Source organism: Pimephales promelas, chromosome 10 (genome assembly GCF_988280905.1).
Source record: "Pimephales promelas chromosome 10, fPimPro1.hap1.1, whole genome shotgun sequence".
Lineage (NCBI taxonomy): Eukaryota > Metazoa > Chordata > Actinopteri > Cypriniformes > Leuciscidae > Pimephales > Pimephales promelas.
This window is the reverse complement of record NC_142778.1, coordinates 6,840,279-6,862,765: the sequence shown is the minus strand read 5'-3', so window position 1 is coordinate 6,862,765 and position 22,487 is coordinate 6,840,279. Positions and strand designations below refer to the sequence as shown.

Sequence of the window (22,487 nt, the reverse complement as noted above, 5' to 3'; positions counted from 1 at the left end):
AAGATTGTTTGCTGTTTTATATATAGATTTTATTTCGAGTAATGAAAAAGTTCTTTGTACAGATAATTAGATACAGAATATTAATTTTCTGTATGGTTATTATTAGGGCTGGGTATTGAGACAAATTTCACAATTCGATTCGATTTCGATTTACAAGCTTGAAATTCGATTCGATTACGATTACGATTCGATTCAATATCGATTATTTTGGATATCAGTTACAATAAATGGCAATTTTTCTCAAGGGAATCAAATCTCTTAAATGCTGTAAACTATGGGAGTCTAGTTGTAGCCTACTAGGCTTCATTAGCCTAATATGAAGGTAATAATGAACTGTTTTGTAGCTATACAAACACTTAAATTACACTTTTATTTATTTTTATGATAAGAAGATTATATGAAATAAACATTTAAATGGTGACCGTCATAAAAACTTGCCAGATATGTAATATGGTGTATATATTTAGCAAAATGTTCCTCTCGAGTTATTTTTTCTAGCTGACTAACAAGTTTATGTGGGTTTTCTGAGGTAAATATGACGATACATGACATTGATTACAAGCTGTTTAACTGACCTCTTTCCTCGGTTGAAACACTGATTGAGCGAATCAATGTGACATGATACGGATTTCGATAAGTTGTACTCTATCCTTTAACACACTTTCAGATGCTCATTCATGTTTATTTCGCGCTGTAACTGGTATTATTTACCCGGAAGAGAGATCAGCGCTGCTGCTTCTCTTGAGCTGTGCAAGAGCGATCTCACGCCACAGCGCCAAAACGTCATTTATGTTTTTGAATTTCTTAAGAAAATGGACGTAATTTGAAAATTGAGACTTTGTTTCATATCAATAGTAACAAAGGACAAAGATTATTGCGATTTTTTTTGGATGCGCGCAGCCGCGATACAATGTTCCATTCATTCAAATGAAACAGGATGACTAATCGATTCTTGAGATTTAAGAATCGATATTGGTTCGTAAAAATGAGAATCGATTAATATTGAGAAATCGATATTTATTACCCAGCCCTAGTTATTATTGTTAACTAGAACAAATACTAAATATATAGAGCATAACAAAAGCAAATAGTGAAAGAAAATTGTACCGTTAAGGTATGTTCATTTAGCAACGCTTGATATGTTAAATGCTTGTTAGTCAATGAAGAGTGTTTCTTTGAACAAAGACATCAGGTAAAATCAGACAATAGCTCTTGAGAGTGAATTTGTAAAGGACAGAGCCATATTCACACTCACATTGTCGTAGATAGAATTGGCTATAGTGTAACATTCTTAATACAGTGGAACAACTGTGTAGCTTGTTTCTTAGAGCATTGAAGAATTAGAACATTTCACTGTGAAAATAACTCCCGACAATCCAATCTTTGTTCAGATTAATTACTCTTTCAGCATCCCGAGTCATACAGATACAAACTAGCACAAACACAGACACACACTTACAGTACTGTCAGAGAGGAACGTTATCAGTGGGAGGAAAGGACAAAGCTATACACAACATTGTTTACAGCGCATTTCCTGTGGCAAAACCCCTGGAGCATTGCACTTACTCACATAAACACACAACACTCCCAGAAGAGTAGTGAAATCCAAACAGAGACCTTACTAATGCGGAGATGGAGGAAGAGAAATGCTTTCAAATTTAATGCACTGCTTGTGCTTTGCAAGAGTGGAGAAGCACAAATGTCACTTATCAATGCCAAAATGTGGGCTCGATGTTTAGCATGTCTACAATGTTGCTGCTATAAAAGCTGCCTCTAAATTTACAAAACAAAACCATTCAAAATTCAACTTTTACAATATTTATACAGTAAATGACACAAGACAAGATTATAAATACCTGGAAAGAGCTATAATTAGCATTTAGCCGCTAGCATGTTGCTCAGCTAACACAGCAGCTCAGAAAGTACACAACCTGTTAGTTTATATCTTTACTCATGTCATCAGAGTTGCTTAGTTCTTTAACTCTTTCTGTTCATATTTTAAAAGTTGCCAGCCATTGCCAACATTTTTTTATCATTTTCACAAAATATTCATGATCACAATACTTTGTTGCACGTATATCTGAACATGCTATGTATAAGGAACAGACCGTCTGATTTTTCAAACAAAAACGAACAAAAAAAGCAATCCGTCCGGAAGCTAGTTATTTTTGTCGATAAAGTTTTAAATATGGATATAGTTTTGTTTTGTTATATGTTTTGTGAGGAGTAGGCCTATAGACCCCTTTTGCGCCGACGTCACAGTTACGTCACGGCGCAAGCTGGAGGCAAAACAAAGTGAAAACTGCAGGCGGCCAAAGCAAAACAGCACAGATTTGGCTACATAATAAGGAGCTTTAATAATTGTTATTATTAAATGTCATCTTGTTGTGTTGTTTGGTGCAAGAATTGATGAAAAATGAATATGCTGTATCTGGAACTTTTATTTCTAGAAAATATTCACATCATTAAAATCGCACTGTAATGTCACTCTTTACATTGTCGTGGTCTCGGCGCTGGCTCGGCAGAACTGCGGATCGTACACACAAGTCTTGTACAGGACCATATAGGCATCTAAAGATTTATATGCCCTCAGTTTCTATTTACGATCGGTTTCTCTGTAGAAGTCAGGCCACTCAACCGAGGTAACGTACGTTAATCCTGTCAGATCGTCCATGCATTGAGTGAGCGTGTGGGCGGCTACGGGTCGGCCAATCTGGTTCCGTCCGTTAAAAATAACTTTTGAAAATAACAATCGCGGTCCTGGACACTGAGTGACCTTACACATTAAGATAATATCGGATTTTCTCCGGTCATTGTTAAAAAACAAGCTAACAATCCTTGCTAACTAGCGTTAGTGAAGCGGCCAGATCGATCTTTCTGCCTCCACCTAAGCTCCGCCCACAAAAAAACGTCACCATGTTTACCAACTGTAAAAGGGTCTATATATACATCTTGGAGCAGATAAAATAAAAAAAGAGTTCATATCTGACTGCTTAAGTTGCCATATGCAGTGATATTGCAATGCATCATCATGCGTTGTAAATTTCAAATCGAAGACATGATAATCGTAATAGGATTCAATCGTGAGACCATCATTACTAGAGATTTTCAGCTCAGTATACAGAGTCCTTCACATTCCACACACAAATCACAATGACATAAAGTGAAAAGTACAACATTCACACACGTACTGTGGGGTTTAGTAGGGTCACATTGGAAATCTGTAATTCAAAGTCTAATCAGGTTAAACTTGATGATTTTTGAGAAGATTATTGGTGAAAATACAGTATACAAGTCAGATTGTCCGAATTCATCTAAAAATCGCCAACCTGTACAATACTTGCGAATTCGGGCTCTAATGCACAATAATACTTCTTAAATATTTCAACCAGTGCTGAAGAGCGATTGTGTAGCAGTTACACGGACATCATTATTTTAACATGGACAGAAATCCGACCCCTTCATCCTTCTTATTCAGAGCTCACTAATCACCTTCATAAGGCAAAGGGTCTTTTGATCAGGCAGCACCTCTTAACCATTTGGGCGGTAAGTAGTCGCTTCAGCTGAAGCTCCCCTTAATTACCTTGACAGAGTCTCTGCTGCAAAATTAGATAGGACTAATCATGTTTTAAGAAGGGCCGTGGTTCATTTCAAACTTCCATTGCTGGGTGAGCATTGAGCAACTTTGACGTAGAAAGACATTGGCTTTGTTAACAATGCCACTCAACTAAAATGGTTTGGTATAGCTCATCAAACGAAATGTTCTTGTTTAGATTCACATATGCTCTGAATAAACACTCACAATTAGATGCAGAACATGTAAATACATGTAGCACCAATTTTGATTTAATGTTGACTTTCAGCCAAAATTACGGTAAAAATGCTCTAACTTACAAATTGTAATTTATGTGGGAATGTCTCAATCTCAAATTTACAAATTTACCAAAAAAATATTGTCCAAAATAAACACCTCTGGCCAATCACTCATAGTGTGCAGAAAATACCCAGCGTCCCATGAGGGTGAATGTGATTTCACCAAGTACAGAATGTTCCTGGATCAACTTTGATGGAAAAACAGAATTGAAGGACAAGTTTACAGTTTATGTCAAGTTCAGGCTTAACCAGTGTTAGGTGCTTCTATATCAGTGTTATTTACCGATCATTCCCCTCTTATTTTAGGGATAACTTATGGGTATGGATAGGACTACAGACTTTATACAGGATCCCATGCGATAATCTAACAAGAATGTGATACTATTCCCGACGGGTATAGATTTTTGTGTGGAGTGTAAGGGCATGTCCCTACACAACATTTACTGTAAGAGACTATAGTACAGAGTAGACTAATCCCTAAAAGTAGCAATCAAAATTTACTGAATGTAACAATGTAAGTATACATAATGTAAAGTAATGTAATATAATGTGATGCAAGTAATATAAGTATTGTATGTTTCTGTCATGCATTAGTACACCCCCACACACACACAAACCGAAACCTAAGTGGTGTCTAGTATCCAACTTATACACAAACATGATCTCCTAAGTATCTATATAAGTAAAATGTCGTTCTATTACATTTACTTGCTTTGCATAGACACTAAACATACAAGAATGACGTGTTGACAGCATCTGAAATGTAAATCATTTATTAACAACTTACCTTACAGTTTACGTAAGGAACTTACCTTCCTTATTTAAACGATGAATATTGAATTCATGAATTTAATTGGTTGATTCTTTTGCATTTATGACCAAATAAATTTCTTTTCAAATCACATTTGTTAAAGGGATAGTTCACCCAGAAATTAAAATTCTGTCATCATTTACTCACGTCAAGTTGTTCAAAACCTGTATGATTTTTTTCTTCTTCTGCTGAACACAAAAGATATTTTGAAGAACATGGGTAATCAAACAGTTCAGCAGAAGAAAGAAATTCATACAAGTTTGGAACTACATATGATGACAGAATTTTCATTTTCTAAATATGTTGTGAAAAAAGGACAATAAATATGCTGAATATTGTTTGCATAAAATACACCCGATTGTAGTCTTCTATCAGTGATATCAAATGCTTATTGGCTTCCGTGTGCCTCATTACTATTACTATTTTCAGTGATTAGCAAATAAAATTCTACTCTGTACATCACACAAAACTTGTAACACCAGTGAGTGCCTCGAATGCACATATTGTTACATGTTAAATGGTTTTTGCCATTTTTGCAATAACTTATTGTAAATAACTTGTCTGTTATGTTTTTCCAAAGTTAGGTTATGTTTAGGTTTGGAGATAGGGTTAATGAGTCTGAAATACATCTATAAAACTGTAAAAATATGACTATTTATTTATTTTTGTGAAATTAATGATTCAAATATATCTTAAATTTCTATATCTGTATAGGTTTCAGATGTGAGTGAGTCGAGGCGTGGCTAATGTGGATATTCATAGAACTGCGTATACTAAATGAGTCAAGGTTGTAGTTAAATTTAAGCTATTTTAAAGTATGAAGAATGTTAAATATGTATTTTTTGTGATCAAAGATGAGTTTTAAGGGATAAACTGATTAACTACAGGGGGACAGATCACATAGATGGTAACAACTGCACATTCACGTACATTGTAAGATCTTTTTTTTTTTTTTTTTGTACGCCACTGCAAAAAGGTAGAAATATGGTAAAGTAGCTCAATGAATGTAGTATATTACATTAAGAAAAAGCCAAAGAAAATTACCATCCTAGATTCTAACCGTCTATGCGTTGCTGTTAAATGAAGGATTATGTGACCTTTACAAAAAACATGCACCCCACTGAAGCATTGAGTGAAGTGAACAAAATTGCACTGCCACCCAGTGACACACCAGTCTGAAAGACACAGTTTTATTCATTTGGGTTCATTTGACTGGGGGATATTATTAAAAGTGTATTTGGTTGATAAAAAAAAATGCTAGTTATAAAAGATCACAAAATTTATTAGATTGAATTAGGGGTGTCACGATTTCGATATTAAATCGAAATCGATCGAAATTAATTCAATGGTATCGAAATCGAAATAAAAAATGGTATCGTCGATACTGCCACGCCCCATGTCGTGTCCGTGATGGAAAGTTCGGATCGTTTTACTGACTCTATTGTTCAATCTCGTTCATCAAAATTAACTAAACTTTTTTGCTAGTCATTTCAGGGGCTTTAAATGTTATACTATTAACATGCAAATTCCCCGAACATTAAGAAGATGTACATATTGAATGCAGTGAAAAATAATTTACAGAGAACATAATTACTTAACCTCCCGAGTCTTTTGTTCATTTGTCGCGTGACAGAGGCAATGAACAGATCGTTTATGATGAATGACTCATTCATGATGAATGACTCATCACAGTGCGGAAAACAAAACACCTGTTGAAAGGCTGCGAGTCCTCTAACTGACACATATGGCAACTATAGAAGACCCATCAACGGAACTTGAACACCCGGCTTCGCCGGTGTGAAGGTATCTTGGATTTGCAGTGCGGTATGTTGACAGCGTTCGCGTTGTCGACAAAACAGCCACAGTTTGCAAGCTCTGCTATGCCTATGTGCGTACCATATTCGTCCTCTGGCAACACGATTAAGGGCCGGTTCACATATCGCGTCTTTTGCGCGCTCAAGTTCGTTATTTCAAATGTAGGCGCACGGTATGCGCGCTCATAATGGAAGCGGTGCGGCGCGCTCTTTTTTTCCATGCGCGTCCGCGCCGCGTCGAGATAAAACATCTCAACTTTTCAGAATACCGCAAGCGCACCATACGCACACAATAGGTCATGTGACAAGAACCAACTGAAGCGCAACCGCCCTGGCGCTTTGCAAAATGAAGAATGCGGCGCACCCAGCGTTTTCTACGCGTTTTTAGGCGCTATATGTGAAACTGATAATAGCAGCTCTAAACAAAACAACATATCCCTCTTTAGGAAGAACATAAAATAATGAAAAATACAGTCATCATTCTCAGGGGATAAAAAGTAGTTATTTGTGTGGTATATGTTTTTTTTATAACAGAATATAACTGTTCGGAAATAGTTTAAGATGCTTAATTATTCAGAGAAGACTAGTGTGGAGTCTATGGACATTGCTGTTTTATTGCTTTTGTTTGTTTTGTTGTGATTGTGAACATAAAGCTCATCTTCTGAGAAGACTGCAGTTACAAAAGCAAAGTAACCTGCCATTTAGTTTCTCTTAAGTTTCCAATTGACTTAAGAAAGTTATTGTTACATTTATGATGTTACTTGTTTTTGTTGTATTTTAAATTTGGCAATGGTGTAGTGTACATTGTGAACAAATTTATATTGCATAATGCATAAATGTGTAGTCTAAAAATTGCATAGCAATCTGCGCTTTACATTTTTTTTTAAAATCGAGAATCGAATCGAATCGTGACCTTAGAATCGATAACTTAATCGAATCGAGGATTTGGAGAATCGTGACACCCCTAGATTGAATGGTAGTCTTGTGTGACATGTGAATTAAGCAAAGGAACAGAGTTTTATGAGTGTCAAAAAAAAGAAGAAAGGAAATAAATTCAATTAAATGAAAACTTGTCATAATTTATTCACCCTCATGCTGTTCCAAACTCATATGACTTTCGTTTTTCCAATGGAACAAAAAAAAGTCTATGCTTCTCCAATGGAACAAAAAAAAGTCTATGCTTCTATGATTTTCCCTTACAATTATGGCTTTCAAACTTCAAAAAAGGATGTAAAAGTAGTTCATATGCACTGTAAACTCTTATAGGTTGGCAGAGCTCAAAAAAGTACAGTACTTATTTAAACGTAGAGTATGTAGTTTATGGCCACCAGGGGGCACTCAATGTAAATAATAACAAAAGACGTACTTTGAGGACGTTGGGCTCACGGGAGTTGTTGTCGCTGTCAATGACAACCATCCCTCTGAGGGAGAGAGAGTCCCATTGGTCCCATTGACTTCCATAGTAGGAAAAAATATATACAATGGAAGTCAATGGGACAAGAAATTGATATTCTTCTAAATATCAGAAAATCGTCTGAATGGATTCGAAAATGGTTAGATCCAACTATTTAACTCTGGGGGAGTTGTAAAATGAGCCTATTTCCAAAAAAAGTAGAGTATTCCTTTAATGGGTTAACCTGTTTGTTACAATGCAAGCGAGATCGCCATCTATCTGTAGCCTATATTTAGCTTGTCACGAAGCTCTCTCCATTTTTTTTTAAATGCAACCCACTGTTTACACATGTCATGCTTTTTCTCCTGTCCCAAACCCTTCTCGGGTCATATTTTTCACCCGTACGTTTGCTAGCTACTACTTTTTTTTCTTCGTCGTTTTCTTTGCTTTTGGCTGTAGTCCGGTGTTCCCCTTTGTGTTTGGTGGTTTTCGCCATAGACATCATATAGGTAGATGCCATATCGACCGCTACAGTCTATTGGCACGAACGAGCCGTGGGGCTGCCATCTTAAACCGGTCATCCGCTCTGCTCAGTCTAATCTGTTTGTCAGGTGATATGAGCTGTCAACACATTTAATGAATCATATCTCACTAAATACCGAACTGATTTTCACGCGGGGTTTTTTGCTGCAAAGGTCATACATGTAGCTATGATACAGGCCATTTCGGATATTTTATTCACAAAATACTAACTTTAGTCAGGTAATGTTAATTGTTAAAGGGTAACTAAACCCCTGGTCAGTGCCTGACTCCACCCACTGTGGGCAGACCCCAGTTGAGATAGAAGGGACGAAATATATGCTAAAACACTCTATCCTGATCGTTTTCAATACTCACAATTCCAATTCCTGACTCCCTACAGTGGTTTTGACGACACAAGACACAAGAAGTTTTTATACTGCCAAGGGCGTAGCTCGCGTGGTGAGCTGAAACCTGGGTACGTCACGAAGTGCGGAACAATGTTTGTCTAATGTTGACCAGTTGCCAGATTAGATTAAATGCATTATATTCACACAATCCACAAACAGTAGCACACAACTGAAGTTATTGGATGCAGAGGCCAGACAGAACAGAGGCGATTGGTATCTCACAACTCGCACTTTATTCCCAAATCTAACTCGTGCTCATTACTTAATAAACAAAATAAGATACAAATGAGCATCAAACATGATATACCCGCATAGGTGTCCGCATAGACAGTAAAAGGGGTGTTCGTTCGAGGCACACGGCACATACAATACAATACTGCCGACAGTTCAACAAGGAGTGCACAGCTCTTAAAGGGGCCACACCTTATTTGTACCCCATGTGAATGAAATGGTTGAGTAAATTCTGAATGTTAATTATTTCTTTAACAGCAATAAACAGTTATCCTATTGTCTACTGTTATCTTTGAGCCAATGTGGCATTCACTAAAAACAAGTTATCATTTGTTTCCATGTCTGAAGGTCAGCGGTGCTGCATAATATTATCATTAGGTAAAACCTCCATTATGCAAAAAGAAGCAGCAGCATTTGCACGGCCTTGGCATGGGAATCAGGTAATCTAGGAACCTTGAAGGGGGCAGGGGGCATATTGTATTTACCCACAATGTATCCACATCCTCTAGAATCACAATTCCAGCATTCCACACACAGCACATCTACATTAATGCATTTGGCAAGTCAAATAGCTGAAACGGTGTGAATGCTTTCATAGATGCATACAAAAATATACTGGAAATATGGCAGCCAAGCACCAATTGGCATACTAATTTTAAATGTAATTTTAATTGAGCATACATCAACCTACAAAAAAAAGAAAAAAAGAAGAAGATATATCTGCCTTGGAATTTCATGTAAAAAAAAATGCTAAATGGAAAAGCCAAGACACACGTAAATTATAAAAAGGTGCATAAAAAGTACACATTCAGTTTCTTTTTTTTATCCAATAAAAAGATGTGCATCAGCTATGGTGGAATCACATTAGCTCAAAGTAAAAAAAAATAATTGTAATGATAAAAAACATGAATATATACCCTTAAGTACCCTTAGAATATGTACCCTTATTATATACAGTGAAAAATATATAGCTGTCACGGGACATTTAATACAATTTTACAGTAAAATACTGTTAAATGTATGGATTTTGGAAGTACACTAAAAAAAACAACCTTACCGTTGCATTCACTGTACCATACTGAACAAAAAAAAATATGGTAGCAATTTTTATGTTTTACATCATTGAACTAAATTTACGGTAAAAAACTGGCAGCTGTGGTTGACAGTCCTTTACTGTAAAAAAATATGATATAAATATGTATGTTTTATGGCATTGAACTAAAGTTTAAGTAAAAAAAACTGGCAGCTGAATGCAATCAATTTACTGTAAAAAAAAATGGGGTAGTTATATTTTAGGATTTATGGCAGTGATCTAAAGATTACAGTAAAAAACTGACAGCTGTGGTTGCCAGTACTTTACCATAAAAAATATGGTAGAACAATTTTAGTTTTTTACAGCACTGAACTAAATTTTACTGCAAAAAAACTGGCAGCTGGTTGCAAGTGCTTTACTGTATAAAAAATATGGTAGTAATATTTTAGGTTTTTATAGCATTGAACTTCAGTTTATGATAAAAAAAGAAAGAAAAAAACTGCCAGCTATGGTTTCCTGTAATATAAAAATATTCTATTACAATCCAATTTGTCATAAAAGTTATTAATGAGAATTACCAGAGGTTTAGAAATGTATGTTTAAATGAAAATAATACAATTTGTAGTCATTATGGAGTCGAGTGTTTGCTTTAGTTGGGCTCTTGACCCTTGACTTTCTAACCTTAGATTTTCTTTGACTGCTTTAACTGTGTTTATAAAACACATCTGCTATGGCATGAAAATCAGAGAGAAAATGTGTTGGTTATAGATCATGACATAATCGTCATGTAGAAGCCTGATTCACTGATCTCATAAAGAGTCTTACCTTTCATTGTATGAGGAATGTTTAATACTAATATATTTCATGTTTTTGAATATAATAGCTCTGTGCAGCTTGCGAGCCAGCAGTAACAAACAGATAATCTGAAGAAACCCATGGTGTTTAAAAAAGGTTTTGAACTACGGTAAAAATGACCATCACACACATCAACAATCATTTGTATGAATCTCAACAATGGTGACAATCAACAAAATAATCACATTAAACTCTGATCACAAAACAAGCTATTAAAAAAATTGCAACAAAAACAACAGCAACAATAAAAACAGATAATAATAATAATAATAAAAGAAAATAATTTATTCAAGCTGCAATGCATGCTGGGAGATATTGATGAGCTCACCGTTGTTGAGATTAATTTGCTGATTCCTGACGTCAGTGTGTCTTAAATATACAGTAGTTCAAACCTTTCTTGTGCACAATGTTTCTGAATGTCTTCAGATTATCACAACACTGATGGATCACATGCTGTAGAATCATAGGTTTACAGCAATCAATAATGTAAAATTATTATCAAAGATAAGACTCTAAATGAGCACAGTGAATCAGGCCACTTCATGATGATTATGTCAACATCAATATATAACCAACATCACCTAATTCACTTACTCTCTGATAGTCTTGCCAAAACAACTGTGAGTTACAGCAGCCAGAGAAACTAATGTTAAAAAGTAAATGGTCAAGAGACCAACTAAAGAAAACAGAGATCACCATTATGGTAATTTCAAATTAATTAAACAATAAATAATCAACATCTACACCTCTGTTTATTCTCAAACAGAACTGTAGTTGTGTGATAGATCTGGTTAGTAATAAGTGAGACTGCTGTTTGTGGAGTTGATTAATCCTCCTCTGCTGAAATCTTCAGATATTTAATGTCTTCTTTTATCTTCAGTTGATTTAAAGCTGTGGCTGAAGTTAGTTGTAGTTGTTGTGTTTCTGCTCTCTGATCTCTGATTTCTGATCTCTTCTCTTTTTTTCTGTTCTTGTTGTTTCTCTAAATTGACATTCAAAGAATTCCCTGCGTGACACTTCACATTTGATGTTATTTCATTAAAACTTAGTTTCTAAGTTTTTGTTATCAGTTATGCACATTTGGGGTTTATATTACATCATATATTGTTGTTTAATGAATGTGAATGGCACTATTTTGGAGTCATGTGCGTGTCCCCATGATGATGTTTTGTATTTGAGTGTATGACACTGTGCACCATCTTTACATTAATATGTGCCTCAGCTTGTGGAAAACTAATGGTATTAAACTTTGGGTAACGCTTCCTTTTACGGTACAGTACTTACAGTGTACTTACCTTGAAAGTACTGGCTAATATAAGGTAAGTACATGGAACAGGGGTAAGTTCAGGGTTAGTACTAGTTATGGGCTATATGCACGCATAAGTTCCGCATTTGACGGAAGGATGCTCGTCCATTTCCGGTTGTGGAGATTTAAGCGGAGGAAAACGGGATTATGGCAGAGACTTCAAAATTTACTGTCCTCCCGTCTTTGAAACGAAATGTACATACGTTTAGATGTCATTTTATATATAGTTATGTTTATTTAATATAATTTTAAAAAGAAGCATAAACACAACAAGGGGTGTCTGTTTTATCTGTTTTTGTGACTAACGTTTCTTTAGTATAACCATGGAGTATAAAATTCAATATAAATTCTCGGTATTGCATTGGACTCTACGATCGGCGGAAGTTATCGAGCATCCTTACACCTTCACCGGAAATACCGCAGTGCATAGAGCCCATTACCCAGTAATTGTAGTTACTAAAATAAGTACATAGTATTTACATGGGTAACTGGATTGTAAAAGGAAGCGTTACCAAACTTTGAATCATCATGTGGTTTCCTTTTTCACCGCCTGTATTATTATGGTGGTTATCACTATATTATAAATGTATAAAGCAGAGTTTAAACATGTGAAATTGATAACGTTTATCGGCTATTCAAATTTAGGGTTGTCCCGTAAAAAATACCGTATTTTAATGGTAAATTACTGAGAACCACAGCTGATGTTTTTTTCTACCACTGAAGTCCTTCTGATGTTTGTTTATTTATTTTTTGCCGTAAATTTAACTCCAAAGTAAGGTTGCTACCATTTTTTACGGTAAAATACTAGCATCCAAGCTGACGTTTTGTTATTGTAAATGAGTTTTTTATGCCCATAAATTGAAGTCCCATAAAATATAAAAGGTTGACACCATATTTTTTACGGTAAAATACTGGCAACCACAGCTGCCATTTTTTATTTTATTTTTTACAGTGAAAGTTTTTTTTTTTTTTTTTTTACAGTGCTGAATAAATTCCTCATGTGACTTCCCTGTCACTCAGAAGTAAAAAAAAAAAAAAAAAAAAACCTGAAATGAAAAAATTAAACGAGTGTTTCTCTTTATTCAGGTGGACGAATAAAATGGCCCAGCGTTTAAAGGTCATTTTTTATAATTGAAATCACACTAAGTTTAGTTTGATGTGTGAATGGTATCTTACCGGTAAAAAGACAGAACGCAGTTTCTTTAACAGCACATGGTGTTTGTCTGGAAGGGACATTTGTCTCAACAGAGTATGTGATTTAATAAAGTGAACTGACTAGTTGACAATTTCATTGCAGCTTCTGAAATGTTGCTTTAGTCTGAAATGGCCGAGCCAAAGCATGTCAAACGGTTGGGTATATTCACCTCCCAGAACTGTCTCATACAACTGCGTTCCCAAACATCAGGCTTCCGCCTCTGAAGGCAAGATGCCGTAACATGACAGTGTTTATTGAATTTTGTCAAAATTCAATTTTGTGCACTGAATTTTGAATTTTGTCATTGCACAAAAATTGAATTTTGTCAGTGCACTCTGAGATGCAAGTAATTTATGATGTATGAAAAAAAAACAAAAACAGTGGATTCCCCAATTGCAGTGACTTTCTTTTTTTATTACAGATATTTCCAATTTCTCAGGAAGTTTTGTTCTCTTGAACAATACTAAATGCAATATTCCAATTTTTTTTAAAACTCACAACTTTGAAAGGAAACATAGCTAGTGTATGTTAATAGACACAAAGCCTGTAGTGAAATACTTCCCTGGAAATTACTACAGTCTATCTATCTGTGACCTCGATCAGTAAACTATTTGTCATTTAGAACTTTAAATAACCCCTGAATAGATACTATCACACAAACATTCAAACATGAACTGAAATAGAAATGTTGACATTCAAAATTCATGTTCTCCTTTTCTGTTTCTCTACCCTGAATATAAAAAAAATGTCTTAATTTTATAGTTGGGTTATATCTCATCACACAAAGTACCATGATTTCACACAATAATTTATGAATCTGAATCTACATATATTTATGAAACAACAAGCATATTCATGATAAAATAATACATGTTATAGTCACTTTCTATTAAAAGCCTTAAATACTTTTAAGACTTGAAACTTTTAAAGGTATAGTTCACCAAAACCCCTTGTTGTTTATCTTATCTACTTTTGTGTTTAACAGAAGAAAGAAACGCATACAGGTTTGTAAAAACTTGAGGGTGAGAAAGTTATGACAATTTTCAAACTATCCCTTTAAATGGTCAACAAGGTAGTGAAAGGACTTGCGATATGACTCATGATATGAACTAACAGTCAGATGTACTGTTTCGTTTTCAATAAACATTCAAGAAATCTTAGTTAAATATTCAACAATACGCCCGACTGGGTAACATTGTTGTATATAATGTTATTATAATGTTGTTATAATGTTGTTCAATGCTGCAATTTAGCTTAAATAAAGTATTTTTTTTATTATTATTATTATTATTATAGTAATTCATTTCTTTAAAATAATTGTTTGATATTTTTATCTTTGGTAGCCATGTCGAATAGCTTCAAAAAGTCAACACAACAAGTGTACACACTTATCAAATGTACAGACATTATTTACTTGTCTTCACGTCATGCTGTAGAAAGAGTCCAAATGAAAATGATATCAATTTAAATGTAATAGTTTATTTTCTTTTTTTTAGAGGGAACACCATGCAGTAACAAGGTAAATATTATGTTTTGGTCGTTAAAATAATTAAAATTTCTGTGAATTCGATTGGATACAACAGAAAAAGATCAGTGAGGTGAGGCTAAAATGTATCATTTTGTTTGATGTGTTTAAACCAGCTACATTTCATGCTGTGTTAATTGTTAGCTGTGGTAATTTTATCACTGGATTTTTGGCTTTTACGCAAACTCGGATGTTTTTAATTCATCACGTTGGCTATTTGTCAAAACTTAGTTAGACGCCTATTTAGACTGCATTGTTGGGCTTGGGCATCATAAGTACGCGTTAGAACACGTCTGTAGTGACCGCAACAAGGTAGACAGCAAACTAGGAATTGAGTTACAGCCAACATGAACGGTTAGAGATGCGGTCGTGAATTGAAATGAATTGAAATGTTTAGTACTCACTCTTGAGCGCGCAGATCAGCTGGTGTCCATCTTTAATCAGTTCTTTGATGAACTTGTTGGTTCGGTCCAGCTCGATCTCGTGACATTTAAGTCTCTCTCTAAAATCCGGACTGTCCACAAAAGAGTCACTGAACTCTAGAGTCGGCAACCCCATTATCAGACCTGAAATAAAGCCTCACAAAACACCTCAATATTTCCTCAGGCTCAGACACACTAACGGATCCGTGTCATCATAATCATCATCATCATCATCATCATCATCATCCTCAGACAAACCCGGGAAGAGTCGCTCACTCTTTTGAAGAGATTCATGCGAAAGTTTCTCTTCACTTCCGCGCTCTGAACTTTCATAAAGTCAAACTTCTGCAGTCAGTCAGCCTGAGATCATGAGACTCCTGCTGGTTACATTAGATAGCACCCAGAGACATGCCGTTTGGCTTTCAACACAATTAGTAAACAATCTATTTATCAATATTTTTTGTTAATGTGACATTCATTCATAAGTTATAAAAAAATTATTTTGGTATTTCAACACAGAAAAATCACAAAAAAAAGCATCTATAGCCATGTACAGTGTAGAGAGGATAACAACATTCAGTGATAAATACAGTGTGCACTAAATACTTTTACATTTTCACATAGCCTATTTAGATATAGACCTAGCCTGTGTAGTAGGGGTGCAACGATATGTCAAGATTTGATACATATGCCAATTCTAAAATCATGATACAATATTATTGTGATACTCCAGGGCATGTGAGATTAAAAAAAAAATGTTGCTTAAAATGCTAAATTTTATATTACAGTGTGGGTATAAGCTAATAATACAGAATTATTTTAGACGAATATGCTTGCACTCTTTCACTGACTAGATATATTTAAAATAATGTTGGCCACTTTTTACTTAACTTAAGACATTTGGCATTAATATACTTTATATTTAACTTTTAGTACTGACACCAAAACGTGAATTTTTTTTTCTCACACAGAAATTTTCCTTTTGGGTGAATTATAATTATGTGTGTATACACAATATATAGTATATTGTCTCTATCCACGATATATTGATGCATTTTTGAATTGTGATAAATTGTGAAACAACATATTGTTACACCCCTAATATTTAGAGTGTGCAGGATGAGGATGCGCCAAGGTGGGATAGGTGGTAGCCAAGGTGGTAGCCATATGGGAAATAATTAAATTGTACGCACATTTGTTAGTTATCATCATAACACAAAAAGTGTTTATAACACAAGTGCAAGGCGTCATAAATCCTTTAGCGTAATATGAGATTATCCTACCCTACCCCACACCTAAACCTACCCATCACAGTGCGTGTTATATTAACGATAACGGGTGCCATGTATGTATAGCATTTGGCCGATTTGTCATATAGCGTCACATATGACGCTAAAGGTTGAGAATGCGTTGGAGGACCGCTGTTATAACATTGTCGTCTGAACACTAAAAATTAAAAAGGAAAAATGTTTCCATTTTTAGTACATCGTTGCTGTGTAAACATACCCTTAATCTCAAAAATGTTGATGTTTAGATGAAATGACAAAATTTAAAACAGATAAATGATTATGTATGAGGAACATTTCTCTTTCCCCACCATTCACAGAAATTTCCTGATGTCTCTGTTTTAACTGTTATGATAGGGGGCGCTATCACACATCTTCTGAAAGATTACTAAATCTCCTGATCAAAAGACAGACAGCAAACTGACATTGAATCAACGTGGAAACGACGTCTCTCATGACATTGAAACAACGTTGATTTTGCTCATCGAATAAACGTTGAACCAACGTCAGACGCGGCATTCTTCAAAGCTAAATGAAAATCGAAAATTGGTTTGCTTTCATAACATTGAAACAACGCGTTGATTTCAAGTTGATTTTCCGTTAGTTTTGAAAGAATGACGCGTCTGACGTTGGTTCAACGTTAATTCGATGAGCAAAACAATGTCAGATCAACGTTGTTTCTATGTCATATTTCCACGTTGATTTAATGTCAGTTTGCTATCTGGGGAAGCAGAAGGGGACACACCATAGACATTACAATAGGGCCGTTTCTCAAAACCTAGAATGCAAAGAAGAAAGCTCTTGCTAGTTGTTCTTGGAAGAACGAACTCACGAGGTGACGAGCACACAGAACGCTGCTGACAGTTTGAGACGATGTGTTCTTGCAGGTATTGCGCAATAGTAACGTTACCCCCGCACAGACGCCGTCTGCGGTGCCCAAACAACGAGAATTATTGACGATAACAGCCAGGCTTTATCGCCCAAGGGATTACTCTACATACTTACACAATGTAATGTATATTCATAACAATAAAGCAACACCTGTCTCATTATTAAATAATTCTGCTTCTGTTGTTTGTTTTCTGTACATCACTAGCCAACGGGGGAAAAAACGCCGGTAATATTCAGGTAACTTAAAATTGACCTTCCTCTCTCTGCTTCCCGCTCCTTCCACGAATACCGAAATGAATTATGGGATATTTCTGCCGTCAAGTTCACACAAGTTACCAACCGATGCATCCTCAGTAAAATGGGAGTGTCAAGAACACATCCGGGATTTTTAACCGTTCTTGCCTAAATGCAAACTTGTGTAATGGGACAGTACTTGGGCCGCGACTGATGACGTTTTACAAGTCCACAAGAACACAAGTACAGACAAGAAGGCATATTGAGAAACGGCCTAGATGCCCAATTGGCTGCTGTGCACCGAGAAATCCGGTCGCCATCTTGAACCGGTCGTATTCCTATTGTGTTGCATAGCAGCAGTAGATGCCAGAGCACTGTGCAGCATATTCCTGATCAAATCAGCAGACTATCGCTCAGGAATTACTTTTCACAAGTAAGATTTAAGATTTAACATTACCGTGCTATTGGTTGTGTATTGTGAATAAAATATCCCATGTGTTCTGTATCATAGCTACATCTACAGTATGACCTTCGCAACAAAACAACCAAGGTGAAAATTAGGTATTCAGTGAGATATAATTAATTAAATGTGCTGACAGCTCATATCACCTGCCATACAGATTACAGTGGAGCAGATAACCGGTTTAAGATGGCTCGTCCGTGCCAATAGGCAGTAGCGGTTGGTTGGTTATCATTCCGAATCTCATCTGGATGTAGTGTTTGACAAAATATTTTTTCTCAAAAAATGTTGCTTTTTAATGGAAGAAACTTACCCTCATTTATGCGTTGATCAAAAATGAAATGCTAGAATAAAAGGGATTTTTTTTGTTTGTTTTTTTTTTTTAAAGCAGAGGCTCTGTTCTTTCTTTTGATATAGGTCTATTGTATGTTCAGAAAGTCATAAAACAAAAATATTCTGGAGGCCATAATAAGTTTGTGAAAATGATGAAAAATGCGGGTGGCGGCCAAAAAAAAAAAAAAAAAAAAGTTAAAGGACAACTCCGGTGCAAAATGAACCTTTGGTCTAATTACACATTGGTACCTAGTCGACCGTTCTCTGGGATTTGTTTTCATGATAATCGAATGTAAAGACTTTTATCTCTAAAAACTGTTTAGCGTATAACGCTAGTATGTTGGGCATAGAGTAATGAAAAATAAAAATCGCTAGTTAATACCGCTAACAAGCCTCAAAGAGCCCTGCACTAGCATGGTAACATAATGAGGTTGCCTACCAAAGCATTGAGAACTTTGTAAGCGTACAGACAGTTTAATAAGTCATTTTTATAAAGACAGTACACTTTGTGTATACAGGCAGGAGCCAACTTTGGAAAACAGTCTTGACAAGTCGAACCAAGAAAGTATCTTCATATTAAACTGTCTGTACAATTACAAAGTTCTCAATGCTTCAGTTTGCATGTGGGGACCATCATTATGTTACCGTGTTAGTGTGGGGCTATTTTGAGCCTTGTTAGTGGTATTAACTAGCGATTTTTATTTTTTAATTACTCTTTGCCCTATATACTAGCGTTATACTAAACAGTTTTTAGAGATAAAACTCTTTACATTCGATTATCATGAAGACAACTCTCAGAGAACGGTCGACTAGGTACCAATGTGTTATTAGACGAAAGGTTCATTTTGCGCCAGAGTTGTCCTTTAATTGCATAGTTAAAAAAACACTGGTTGACTCATTTAATCCTCAGAGAGAGACAGAGAAACAGATCAGAAAGATGGCTTTGACAATAGTACAGCCTGAAGGGCCATACACCAGTGTACATCTACTGTATCTGTGTGTGTGTGACATCAGCAAAACTGCTGGATGTCTGATGACCTGGAGCGTTTCTCAAGGTCTGATGGAACAGGCCAGACATGTGTGGCAACAATAAACCAAACCCTTAAACAACTCCCACACCACCTTTAACCCAGATGTAAAACAAACCCAAATTCACATAAATATAATCCAAGGAAATAAAACAACCGAAACTATAAAGTACCAGAAATCACATTTAGGCCTATATATCAGTCGATAAATATTGTTATGTCATATGGGCAGGTTTCATTCTTTTATTCCCCCTTTCTATTCCAAACAGGCAACTGTAATTATACTCTCTGATAGATCCTGCCAGAACTAATGAGAGTGGGGAGAGAGTGAATTCTGAATTAATACCTTACTAAATGAAAGTAATTAGACTTCAGCCTAATTGGAGCCGGTAGAATCGGCCACAAATACAGGGCACGCTGGAACGATAATGATGTCAAATTCCAAATGAGCATTCGTTCGACGCAAAGCAGGAGGAAAAATATAAAACACTTCAGCCATCTCATTTGCAAACGCCATGCTACATTTTCCATTACCCCAAAACTCAAAGACACATCAGCAAACAAAACAATTGTGCAACATAATAGACAGCCCATAAAGTGGAGTTCACCCTGACAACCATTTTGTAGCGAGACAAAAGGTCATCTATTTTCAATTAGATTTGGTGATTTAAGTTGACAAGACTATAGCGCAACAGTGACCACCTGCTTTTTCAGTGACGTTTTACTGTTTTTTTTGCTTTTTCAATAAGAGTTCCAAGCCATTAATCAAAATATTACCAACTGTGTTTTCAAGCAAATGTACATTTCGTATCGGTACCGCTTCACGATCTTAGACTCATGAGAAGTCTGTCTTGATAATGTTTCATATTGCATCACAATTCTTCTAAAGAGAAAATAAATGGGATTTTTACTCCTGCAATGTTGCATTTCATACTCAAAACTCAAATCACAGAGCAAAACACTTGGTGTGCAGGCTGTGAATTCCCACAGATGTATTTTTTTTCTGAAATTCAGGTCTCAACCAATTCAATTTGATTCTGCAAATGTCAGTTCTGGTGACAAGCAGAATTGGAGCTATTTCACAGTCTTGTTGATGAACCAGAGACCTCCTCACAGCCTGAGCCTCGGAAATGCTCCTATGATGGGATAATGACTGAGAGATTGCTCGGTGAATGTGAGGCTTAATGTAATTGTGTTGCCTAGAGGAGAATTCAGTGGGGGGAAAAAAAGTTCTTTAAAAAAATTATTTAACCGCAATCGTACAATAGCAGGCTGCGTGAGGCTAGGCTAATTGCAGTGTAGCACGGCCGCCTGTGGTGTCTTCCAAAGCAGTTTTCTTTAATTAGGATGATACCAGACACTGTATAGACAAATACACACACTCAGTCAAACCTTACGACCACACTGCATTGGCAGTGGCACTGACATCACACTTACCGTACTCCCACATCATGCATCAAATCCCACCCACTTACAGTACACACACGCAGGCAAAAAGGGAGCACCAGTGCAGTCAGTAATATGTCTGGTATAATTGCACACACAATAAACATCAATAGGCTACGCAGGCAACCTCATTGATTAGCTTCCCTGCGCGGGTTCGTTATTTGCAAGCTCCTGATTAGATTTCAGCTAACGTCAATGAATTTTTTAGCATCTTGGCTGAGGTGTGTGTTTGGAGGCCTTGGCTTCACCAGCCATGTAAGTCTCCCGTGTGACCACGCTAATAGGGTGTCCCAGGAGTCCTGTTTGACTCATCATTGTAATGAGCGGTGAAATTATGAATCAGTCTGCTCAATGAGAGTATGAAGAATCAGATTGGGGGAAAATTAAGGGCCAGATTTAAAAGGTAAACTCTTACAAATGCATATACTTAGACTTAGAAAACTTTAATGTCCTCGAAAGGCAATTTGTTGTGCAATACAGGCATATTGACATATAATCACACATAATCCACAACACAAACATTATCCACATACTCAATGTCATAAATAAATGGGTAAAAATACAAAATAAAAAATACAACCACTTCACATTACTTCACATGTATTCTCCAATCATACCCCTCCCCCCACCTTATTTGATTGGGTTATTGCATCAAGTTTGTATTGATATCTGACTAAAAAGCTATAGTCGAATCACTTTCAGGCGGCCATATTGGATTTGCCCGCCATCTTGGTCTCAGGGACCATTGGCTTGGGCGCCCTGACTAAATCATTTCACTATGCCCTCAGCTACATCTGTGCCAAATGTGATGCTTGTAGATGAATTTACGCGAACAATGGAATGTAAGGCCCCATTCTACTGCCCAAACTGCTTTTTTGGACAACGGCCATATTGGAATTGGAGGATCAAGGGGTCCAGATATACTGGGTCATATATATAAACATTTCTATGTGTTTCTCATGATCAATTAAGCTGAAAAACATATCAAGTTTGTATTTGTAACTCATGTGGTTCAAAAGTTATAGCCGGAACCCTTTTCGGGCAGCGGCCATATTGGATTTGGCCGCCATCTTGGCCCCGAGGGCCGCTGGCCCCGGCGCCCTAGCTAAATCATTTCGGTATGACCTGAGCTACATCTGTGCCAAATTTGACGCTTTTGGATGAATTTGCGCGAAAATGTGCTTAAGGCCCCCAACTAAACATTATCCACATACACAATGTCATAAATAAATGGGTAAAAATACAAAATAAAACCACTTCACATTACTTCACATGTATTCTCCAATCATACCCCTCCCCCCACCTTTTTGATTGGGTTATTGCCATAGGAATAAATGAGTTTTTTGCTCGATTTGTTCTAACTTTCGGATATTTATATCTACGACTAGAAGGGAGCGGCTTGAACTCCACTGAAAGTGGATG

The 22,487-nt window shown here is 36.1% G+C and overlaps 1 protein-coding gene across 8 annotated transcripts in view; it reads right to left on the bottom strand.

Moving 5' to 3' along the window:
* Positions 1-15,738, bottom strand: part of arhgap42b (Rho GTPase activating protein 42b) — a 169,881-nt gene extending 154,143 nt beyond the window's left edge. For 5 of the 8 annotated variants that reach the window (XM_039647515.2, XM_039647517.2, XM_039647516.2 and 2 more), the window contains exon 1: positions 15,370-15,738. In XM_039647515.2, coding sequence (XP_039503449.1) covers positions 15,370-15,523 — 154 coding nt within the window. In that variant the 5' untranslated portion in view covers positions 15,524-15,738. The remainder of the gene's footprint in view (positions 1-15,369) is intronic. The other 3 variants (XM_039647518.2, XM_089135355.1, XM_039647520.2) reach the window with 1 other exon arrangement.
* Positions 15,739-22,487: the final 6,749 nt, after the last annotated feature.